General features: G+C 38.8%; 1 protein-coding gene across 2 annotated transcripts; it reads right to left on the bottom strand.

The window, feature by feature from the left end:
• Positions 1-7410: 7410 nt before the first annotated feature.
• LOC111207503 (zinc finger protein-like 1 homolog) lies at positions 7411-10355 on the bottom strand. Of its 2 annotated transcripts, none has more exons than XM_022705626.2 (10): positions 10225-10355; positions 9949-10035; positions 9787-9867; positions 9481-9598; positions 9298-9392; positions 8726-8797; positions 8318-8551; positions 8097-8205; positions 7812-7995; positions 7411-7724 (listed from the first exon to the last, which is right to left on the bottom strand). In XM_022705626.2, the coding sequence occupies exons 2-10, from the start codon at positions 9970-9972 to the stop codon at positions 7637-7639; spliced, it is 1005 nt and encodes a 334-aa protein (XP_022561347.1). In that variant the 5' UTR covers positions 9973-10035; positions 10225-10355; the 3' UTR covers positions 7411-7636. The 2 variants fall into 2 exon arrangements, with proteins under 2 accessions (XP_022561347.1, XP_022561348.1); XM_022705627.2 differs by having other exon boundaries at positions 9949-10040; positions 10225-10303.
• Between the last annotated feature and the right edge of the window lie 928 nt (positions 10356-11283).

Here is an 11283-nt window from a genome sequence, read left to right on the forward strand (position 1 = left end):
CCTCGATCATACTGAATTTAGCATGGTAAGGACCAGTAGATTGTGCGGGTATGGATTCTAAAACTTTCTTATGACCTTGGACGATTTCAATGATCTGAAGGAACTCTTTGTTTCCTTCGCCCTTGGTTTCAATATGAAATCCATTCATTCGAATGTCTTTAAAGCTTAATAGGATTCTCTTAGAGTTGGGTGAATACAAGGCATCTGATATCTCAAGATGTGTACCCATAGGTAACATGATGTTAGCCTGACCGTAACCCTTTATGAGACTAGCTATACCCGCAATAGTGGAGATGTTGGCGTTTTTTTTAGTGTCAAGTTTATGAAGTATCTTTTGTCTTTTAAGATCGTGTGGCTCGACCCACTGTCCACTACGAATACATCCTTGTTATCGATCATTTCTAAAAACAAGATTCAAAGGATGTTACTTAGAGACTTCATTTATAAAATCATTCATTTATTTATTAAGTTTAAAGCAAGTTCAAAGAAATGACAACATAGATTTGAAAAAACACCAAAGCAAAGAACACAAAATTTAGATTACAAATGTCGAAATCATTCTTCAGTCTTTTAGACAATCTGAAGTTTCATAATCCATAAGATCGTCTTTGTCATGATTGAAATCATCTTCACCATCTTGATAAGTCATATGGGCTACAGGATTCTTCCCTTTCAAACTCTCTTGATAGAGGTAAACTAGATGCTTGGGAGTCCTACAAGTTTTAGCCCAATGATTGTCCATACCACATCTATGGCACACTGATTCGGTTGAATTGGTCGAGTTTTGAGGCTTGAATGAAGATCCACGGCCTCGACCATGACCTCTTCCAAATGAGCCACGGTCTCTCCCATGGTCTCGACCATGCTGATTCCCTCGCCCACGGCCAAAAGAGCTACGACCACAGCCACATCCGTTCCACTTTCCTCGACCACGGCCATGATGGCCGTTTCCTTGGACGTGATGGGATTCTTTATTTTCCTCTGTGGCGTGTGCTTCAGGTGGTGGGGCTGATCCAGGAGGCCTCATTTCACTGTTTCTCGTCAATAATCCATTGTTCTGCTCAGCGAGCAAGAGACAAGAAATAAGATCAGCATAAGTCGTGAAACCTTTCTCACGGTACTGTTGTTGTAACAGCACATTGCTTGTGTGGAAAGTGGAAAAAGTTTTCTCAAGCATATCCTGATCCGTAATGCTTTCACCACACAGTTTCAATTTAGAAACAATCTTAAACAGTGCCGAGTTATACTCGTCCACAGACTTATAGTCCTGGATTCTGAGATTCCTCCAATCAAACCGAGCCTTTGGTAAGATCACCGTTCTCTGGTGATCATATCTCGATTTCAATTCTGTCCAGAGATCTAGTGGATTTTCAATGGTCAGATACTGATCTTTGAGACTCTCATCTAGATGATGGCGAATGATCAAGATGGCTCTGTATCGATCTTTCTCACTGGCATTATTGTCCTCGGTGATACATTCACCGAGTCCCTTGGATTTCAGGATGATCTTAGCATGAAGCACCCATTGAAGGTAAATTATCTCCAGAGAGATTTATGGCAGCAAAATTCAAGTTGTTGATTTTCGACATCTGAAATCATAGGTTATATAATTTAGATCTTTTAGCAATTTTAATGTTCAAACAAATAATAAGCCTTACGGCCAAACCTCTCGGCCAAAATCAAGCCTCACAGCTAAGCAAGAAAAACAAGCCGCACGGCTACTGGATGCAATCAGTTTGTTTTAATGCATTCAGTTCATTGTGTAATTTCATTCCTAGCATAGGCGGTTTCTATATGTAATCAATACGGTAATGCTCAAACAAGCCTCTCGGCCAAGTCAAAGATCAAGCCACACGGCTACTTGATGCAATCAATCCATTACCATCCTAGCATAAGATTCTAAGTGTAATTGCAATCAATCAATGTGATCAAATTAGGTTATGTATGAATGATGCAACAAGCCGCACGGCCAAGACATGATTTGATCAAGCGATTTTAATTAAAAATATCAAGGCTATCAATATTGTTGAGGGTGGATTACATCCTTTCTCAAGGCCCATTAGACAATAAACTAGACTCATTTTACTATGAAGCCCTAGCTTCTTCCTTGTATAAATAAGAGATACAACTCTCTTTACCAAGGGATCTCTCTTCTCCCATTTGACATATTAAACACTTCATACAAAGAGCTTATTGATTCTTAGATTTATTTACACTTGTAATCATACATGTAATATAATCTTTAATCAATAAATTCTTTTTGATGTTCTTTTTCCATTTGATTTCTATGTTGATTTCTCTTTAGCCTCAAGAATCTAAGAAATCTATTTCTTAAATTCTTCATTGTATGATTCCGACAAACACACCGTTTTCGGTTCAAACAGTTGGCGCTAGAAGGAGGGGGCCAAAGAGAACAATCTTCGTAGCATGTCAAACTTGGAAAACCCCTAGATCTAGGGTAAAAAAAAAAAAAAGAATCCAAAATCGATTCTTTCTTCTTTGACTCCGACTTCTTTCTTCTTCGATTTCGACGGCTAGAAAATCTGGAAAAACACGAGTCTTGAAAAAGGACGAAGCTTTATTCGAAACCTTGCCGTTGATGTCACCAACGAACCGAAGATTCTCAGCTTGCCGTCTCGTCCTTTGGCTCGTAGAGATTGCAGCAAAGCTCAAAACTTTATATTGGCGGCCATGGCTATCTCATGATGCTTCAGCCTCGCGATGCTTCAGTTTCGGAAAGATTGCAAAAAAGATGAGTACTTTATCCGGACGCTTCAGTCCTGTGATGCTTTTTTGTTCAGTCTCGTGATGCTTCAGTCTCGGAAAGATTGCAAAGAAGCTCAGTACTTTATTTGGGCGGCAATGGCGATCTCGTGATGACTGTCGACTTCAAGTTCCATTACACGTCAAGTAACCAGCTCTGCTTCTCTCTGCCAATTTCGAGCTTTGTTCCTCTTCACCACAACCATCTTGTGCTCATCAAGAGGTCTCAGAGAGAGAGACGCCGCGGGAGTTGTTGATGTCCTGATCTGCACACGTCTTGTTCGACGAATTGGCTTCAGAGAAAGAATTGCTCGACAAATCCAGCACTCGGATCTTCTTGATACCTCCAGTCGAGTTATCATGAGAACCATTTTGAAATATCCAAACCGGCAGCTTCCCAGTCAGTGAATTCCCACTAACATCCAAGGCCAGGAGATTACCAACGGAGCTTGGCTTCTCCGATCAAGCTCAGCTTCGCTTCTCAGATGTCAAAACGAAGCCATTCGGGTGAAACGGCGGCAAGGGACTGCAAAGAGATGTGGAAGAAGAGCTCAGACGTGCCTCTCCTTCCGTATGCGAGACGGTTCCTCATTGTCGACTGCTTCAAGCTCCAAAAGGAACAGAAGAAAACAGAGGACGTGACCAGTGCGGTGTCTCTTCACGGTCAACTCATGGTCATCTACTTCAAAAAAAAAGGGGAGAGAAGAGAAACTTCCATCTCGTCAACCACACTAGCTCGGCATCTCTCTCAATGACGACAAGCTTGCACCCTAGCTCCACCATTTTCTCCACAAAGGAAACAGCTTCAACATCAAGGCGAGCTCAGTGGTGGCAAGGCCCTGCTTCTTCGCTGAGGATCTCGAGACATGCTTGCCGTAATTAGCAAAAGCTTCTCGCCGTAAACACATTGAAGACTGCGGCTTAAACGTTCCGTTCAGACAACTCGTCATAATGATCTCGGCGTAATAACGAACAGATGTCATGCCTTTATCAAGCTCCTAGTTCGCCATCTTGTCATCTCATGAACGTTACAAGAGCACGGCACAAGCTTTCTATCCGAGAAAAACTCGTCGGCGGAGAGTATGGAGCTTGAGCAAACTAGCTCAGCTCATGATCATCAACACCATCAATGCGCATCCCCGTGCTTGACGTTGTCAAGATCGCGTCTTAGCCTCTTCATTGGATTTATATCACTTGATCTTGGCAGTCACGTGATCTCTACCTCGGACGCTTGTTTCTTCTTCACCTCTAAGATAAGTGTTTTGAAACCTTTATGAGATAACTAACGTTGATTGCTTTATTACTTGCAACCTGTGAACAACACTGCTTAGTAATTAACAAATTACTACTGCCATACTGCAATTTGTGAGCGTTAAGTAAAAACAAGTCTGATCGCTTGCTTATTGATTATGCCAAAGTTGGTTATGTCTTTTGGTTTATATTGATCTAATCATGATCATGCTTTTTGTGAACCAGCTTTGAGCCAAAGACAAGCGGCTGCCACCATCATGTCCTCATGCTTCGGAGGACGGCTCAGCTACGAGCTTGTCAGAAGCGGCACAAGCGGAACAAGCCAGAAGTTTCTCGTCACCACAGCCTGACGAACATACAAGCCAACAACTTGCTCGGCACACACGATCTCAACACGAGACTTTGGGTCGGCAATAGTTCGGTAAACTTGTATTTTAGGCACGAGGTTAAATTGAACTTGCTTGTTATTAGGCACAAATTTGCGTTCGACTCGCTTATCGTTAGATACGAGATTACAAAAACTCGTCTTTGGCTAGGCATGAGTTTACAGAAACTCTCCTTCTACAAGGCACGAGTTCTCAGTAAACTCGCCTTTGTCTCAGCATGAGTTCAGTAAACTCGTCTTTCACTAAGCACGAGTTTAAAGCAAATTCGCCTTTTACTAGGCACAAGTTTAAAGTAAACTCGCCTAAATCGTCGTAGGCATGAATGTGTCTAGTTAATTGTCTAATAAACCCCATTCGGAAAATTCATAGAGATCGACTTCATCTCTCTACGAACTTGGGGGGGCTTACTGTTGAGGGTGGATTTACATCCTTCCTCAAGGCCCATTAGACAATAAACTAGACTCATTTTACTATGAAGCCCTAGCTTCTTCCTTGTATAAATAAGAGATACAACTCTCTTTACCAAGGGATCTCTCTTCTCCCATTTGACATATTAAACACTTCATACAAAGAGCTTATTGATTCTTAGATTTATTTACACTTGTAATCATACATGTAATATAATCTTTAATCAATAAATTCTTTTTGATGTTCTTTTTCCATTTGATTTCTATGTTGATTTCTCTTTAGCCTCAAAAATCTAAGAAATCTATTTCTTAAATTCTTCATTGTATGATTCCGACAAACACACTGTTTTCGGTTCAAACAAATATTAGGGTTTCAATCAATTCAATTTCAAGTATCAAATTCGAGTTTAAACAATCTTAGAAACAGTTCTATGTGATCAAGACAATCAATTCGATTTCAATTTTCAACATTAGGGTTTTCGATTTGAATTAAACAATCAAGAAACATCCGATCAAAACATTCAATTCTCAAAACGATTTTAATTTAGGGTTTTAGGGTTTCGATATTTGATCTTAGATCAATGGAGTTCGATTTGAGATTCAAAACCATTAAAAATTTTGATTTTAATTGATCAATAGATCAATCTCGATTTAGGGTTTTGGGGTATCGAACTTTTGAGCTTCGATTTACTCATTGGGGTTTTGATCTATTACCCTATGGTTTTTGATTCATAAAAGATTAGGGTTTTATGGTTTCATTCTTTATCAAGGAATCCATATTCGATTATAGGTTCTTAGGTTTCGAATTACCTTTAACCTTAGATGTTGTTGAACGGACCACCAAAGAGTAACCGCGAGCTGGACACGAACGAGACGCGAGCTATCCTCGAGCTGAACACGAACGGATTGAAGCTGATCGAGGACGCGAGCTGGAATGGATCGAGTCGCTTCTATCGGGTCGCGGACGGTATGCTTTGCTATTGGGAACGCGAGCTGTCCGGGATGCGAGCTGAGGCTGAGTTCGTCAGAGCTAGGATGGGACTGAGATCGTCTGTAGGCTGAGCTGAGACGGGGATGCGAGCAGGAACAAGCGCGGGAACAAGAGACGCGATCGGGGTTTAGGGTTCGTCGGATCGCCGGCTAGGGTTAGGTTTTTCGATTTGGTTTTAGCTTAGGTTTTAGAGTTTCGTGCTGATAACGTGTTGTGAACTTATTATTACATGATTTGGATTTGGAATCTGTAAGTTCTTATTATCATAAACATAAAGTGTTACCTTTATATATAGAGAATTACATGAGAGAAAATGAAAGACTACAAATATGGAAAGTGTACAAATCATAAATCAATAAGGAAAAAGAAAGGGCAAATCTCCAAAATAGCACATTTCTAAGTTTATATCACAAAAATAGCACTCAAAAACTAAAATGACCAAAATAGCACATTTCTAAGTTTACCCTTTGAAAATTTTAATTTTTTTATTTTTCAAAATTTGAAATCCCCATAACCTCATTTCTCAACTCTAAACCCTAAACCCTAAACTCTAAACCCTCAACCCTAAACCCTAAACCCTAAACTCTAAACCCTAAACCCTAAACCCTAAACCCTAAACCCTAAACACTAAACCCTAAACCCTAAACTCTAAACCCTAAATCCTAAACCCTAAACCCTAAACCCTAAACCCTAAACTCTAAACCCTAAACCCTAAACCCTAAACCCTAAACCCTAAACTCTAAACTCTAAACCCTAAATCCTAAACCCCACCCTTTAACTCTAACCCCTAAGTTTGTGACTTTTGATAAAACATTAAGTGCTATTTTTGTGACTTTTGACCATGAGTGCTAGTTTGGGAACAAAAACTTGATTTAGTGCTATTTTTGTCTTTTTCTCAAAAAGAAACTAGGTTTGTCTCTCTCTCTAGCCGCCTCTCTCGCTCTCTCTCTCTTGGAGCCGCGGCCGCCTCTCTCTCTCTAAGTATGGGCCGGTTATGGACATCCACAATATGATTTATAACAATGTATAAACGGTTGTGGTTGATGAAGAGTAGTTAATGAAATATTATACAAAATACACAAAATATTTGTTATGCCTACAAACTTAATTTATGTGTTTGTTATGTATACGTGCTCTTATTTCCTTATAAATTAAGAACACACTTAAACTCAAAATTCATAATTTTTTGTTAGAAATCTAGACACAACTGTATCTGTTTAATCAGAATAACACGATCTCACAAGTCGAGAATCGCCCGTGACCAATTCTACTCTACCAAATCTTACCACATAACAACATGTGCACAACTTTTGTTTGTTCACTCACCAAGTTTCTCAACTTGCTGAACTCTCAAAAACGTATAAAGCAAAAGGTCTCAGCCTCGATACCTCCTAAAACAAATCTTCGTTTTAATTTGATAAGCCCAAATCTTCTGCTTTGTGCTCATCTCCAGACTCTGTAATCACTGATGTTTACTAGCTTAAACCAATAAACTGCTTCTTGCGTGTATGCAATCCCCTTAACGAAGCCTTAACAGATTCTAACTCAGATTTAGAGACCACAATGATGGCGATTCTCGTAGAGAGAGACTACCTAGAGAGCCCACAAAAAGTTAAGCACAGAAAATGCATTTTCGCCTATACCACTAAAACATGCCAAACGAAACAGAACCAGATCAATCAATAAGCTTTGACCCGCGACAAAAAATTGGACAACACCGTCACAAAGAACCATTTCCCACAATTCTCAAAATTAACAGTTTCTAATCGTCCAAAAGGACCCAAAGCAGAAATATATGTGGAGCCAGTCTTATCACCCTGTCCGATACAATATTACTTTCATTGCTGCTCCTCATCGGGTATTTCTTGACCAATTACTCGTTGTGCGAGTCTGTAGTATAAAATTCCCATTGTTGCCATACACGCTCTGAACATCAGTTACACAGAGTTAACAATTAGCCTACAGTTGATGATATGAAAAACAGTTTAAAAAAACAATAAGCAGAGGTCTCACATGATTGCTATGAAAAGGAGCGTTTTCCTTATATCCATCCTTGATGATCGATGTCTTACACGTCCTTCTGAACCATCGTCTGCCTGTGTTGGATCTTTACGAGGTGGTGCAGTCACGGGTAGAGTTGGTAATGCACTTGACCAGAATGGCAGTAATGCACGCAGAAACTTGTGACGGAGTGGACCTAACATGAAAAAAAAAACAACCAGTCTCAGTCAGTAAAATCAATAACATATATATTATTTCAGACAAGAGAGGTAAGAAAGATAAAGTTCATACTCTCACCTCTTCTTGAGTACTTTTTTTTATTCCCGTCTTCGTCGTCTGCGTAATATAGAATCTCGGAGTTCTGTCTGTCTACAGCGGGTACACCTTTCCGTGCAGCAGTAGCAAACTATACACAACATCAATTGATAGTTAGTGGCAAACCATTAAGAGGCAAATATTGAAAAACCACAACTAGTTTTTGTTGAAGAAGAATTAATGTTTTTAAAAGAATGCCTTACTCCAGGGCTAGAGGTTTTCATGTAATTCCCAGAAGAAGCAGGAACATCTATCTCAACTATCTCTGAAACCACAGGTTTGGAATATTCTCCATCAAGAAGATTTTTCCCTTCTTGTGTATGAGAAGATGATAATACATTAACCAATGCATCTGAAGCAAATGCAGGGGGTGGGTTACGAGACTCTGTGGATCGAGAAACTGGATGGTTCCCAAAAAGATTCTTCTCAAGACCAGTCTGCCATACAGAGAAACATAAAATTAAGCTGACGCATTAATGGGAATATTATAGGCTCTCACGTAGAGATGTCTTGAGTGAGAGCAAAATAGTACTTTAAAGATTTTAACTTCTTTCAAGAAGAAAAAGTTGAATAATCTGCAACAGAAATTTAGCTTAAAATATAAAACTGACCTGCAAAATCACTTCCCTTAACTGTGCATGAAGCCGAGATCCCGCATCTTTAACCATTTTGGGAGGCCATATCTGCATTTGACGACCATATGAGAGCTATAATATTGCACTCTTCCAAGAAGGAAGCAAAATAAACTAGATAGCTATACTAGCAAGATTTATCATCAACAACTCTTATTTTAATAGAAAGACTCAAGAGAGAGTATCATCAACAACTCTTATTTTAATTACTTCTCCAAGATTTATCTACACTAGCAGACATAAAAATGATTGCTTGACCTTAATCTGCTACATTACAAACACTCAACCTATAACATTAGGCCTAAAAAAAGACACCCAGATTCTCTGAAAAAAGCACACATGGGTCCCCCGCATGTAAATACTATGTCTATGCCTATTAATAAAGAACAACAGTGATTCAGTGCTCATGATTGTTATAGTGAAACACAAAATCACTACAACTCAAATATTTATCAAAACTTATGTATCAATATGAGACACCAAACAAGAGTTCCCATGCGATAGAAACAAGAAAACAAAATAACTATTTAATAAAAATCAATAGGTCTTACAGGGGTGCTACATGATGGGCAGACATAACCAGCAGGTGCAGTATGGGGAGGAAAGCTCTTGATAAGTGAAACCAAACAGCTTGTATGTATAGCATCTGATAAAAACAAAGGTTTCATTTATTTAGTTGTAAAAAGTCAGAAATAAGAATCCAGTCCCATAATAGCAAGAGTCAGATAACATACGCAAGCAGCCCAACCGAGTAACTTGAAGACCTGCCCCGTCATCAAATGCCGCTTGGCACTGACAACACTTTGGCTGGTCATACTCTCCATCTATCACCCATTCTGAATAAGTCCGGACCTATTGATTACAACATGATTAAAAAAAAAAACTTTCCCTCCATGTCAACCACGAAGCAGATTGAAACAAGACACAAATATCCTGAACAGTGTCTATCAACTAAATATTTTTTCAACAGTGAAAGATCTTCCAAACAACAAGACACTTAATAACTCAAGAGAACAAGCATATGATATTGATAAACATACCACACAAGTTTTATGCTCAGGGAAGCAAATGCATTCCCCACAAATAGGGACCTTGTGAACAAAGCAATACAGCTTCGTAGCCTGAACAAAAACAAAAAAAAAAATGAAAAACATTGAGAAATCCGAAATCACGAACACTCAAGATTATCAAATGAGTCATACCTTTCTGCATTTACAGACCACCATTGTGAAAGATCAGGATGGATAAGCCAGAGTTCAGAGATAAGAGCGTTCAGTGCGATCTCGGGTCTGTGCTAGATTAAATAGATCAAATTTATGGAGAGAGTGAGCATTCCGGGATCAGATCGGGGACTAACAAAATTCGAGGTATGAAAGCTCTCTCGATGAAACAATTGGATTGATAAGAGAGTTTAGAGAAAATCGAGTTTCAAAATTGAGGACCGAACCGAAGGGATGGATATCAGAATGGGAACGTACCAAACAGAAGCGATTTATTTAGCCGCGATCCGATTTTCCTTAGTGAAGCGCTTCTCCTTATTGAATGAAAACAAAAGGCCTTAAAAGAGAGAAACTACACGCAAGAAAGACACAAACAAGGAATTTTTTTTTTTTTGACTTCAAAGGGCTGATCTATTATTATAGCTTAAAGTGGTCTAGATAACAAGACAGGAATAAAACAACCAATGTAATACATGTCCCTGTGAAAGGATTTTGCTATTTAAGCTAAAGAATCGGACGATACATTTTCAGAACGAGGAATAAAAACAATCGAGAAGTCTGAGAATCTGCTCTTCAGCTTCTGCAGCTCATCTAATTCGGTGGAGAAGTTGGGCTATGCTCCTGGGTCTTGAATAATTGAGATTAAATCCTTACAATTAGTGCCAAAAGCCTGACATGTCGATAGTTGAAGCATGCATTCCATCGCCAATAGAAGGGCATCAAGTTCCGAATGAAGTGGTGAGATTCTTCGCCGCTGGTTTCTTCCTCCCAATAGCTGAGTAGTTCCTCCTGAGGTTTTCCATGTCCATCCATAACCACTGAAGAATACGTCATGTGTTCATGAGCCATCTATTAGGTATCTCTCAGAACTTGCTATCTGGTCAAAGATTGTTGTAACTGTATGTTCTTCTTGTTTCATGTTTGCTTCGAACCAAGCATGGCATTCTGATTCAACATGTCGGACAGTTTCAAAAGACAAAACAAGGATTAACTTTAAACAAGGGTGGTTTAGTATAGTTTGAAAGATTATTTGGGGTTTGATTGATTTTAATATCAAACTAGGAGAGTTTATTTGTAAATATTACCAATAAATTATCGACAATATTTTTATATATTTTATTATTTTATTTATACATATACAATGTTTTTTGTTGTTATTATATAATTTCTGTTTGATGGACCGGATCAATTTTTAATAAAATTTGTGGACCTAAACTATAATTAATTTATCATGAATTGATCGGATTGGACATTAAACAAATTATGACACAAAAACCTTATTTTTTTCATCGAACACATTTTTGAAAAAAGTGAACA

Source organism: Brassica napus, chromosome C7, assembly GCF_020379485.1.
Source record: "Brassica napus cultivar Da-Ae chromosome C7, Da-Ae, whole genome shotgun sequence".
NCBI lineage: Eukaryota > Viridiplantae > Streptophyta > Magnoliopsida > Brassicales > Brassicaceae > Brassica > Brassica napus.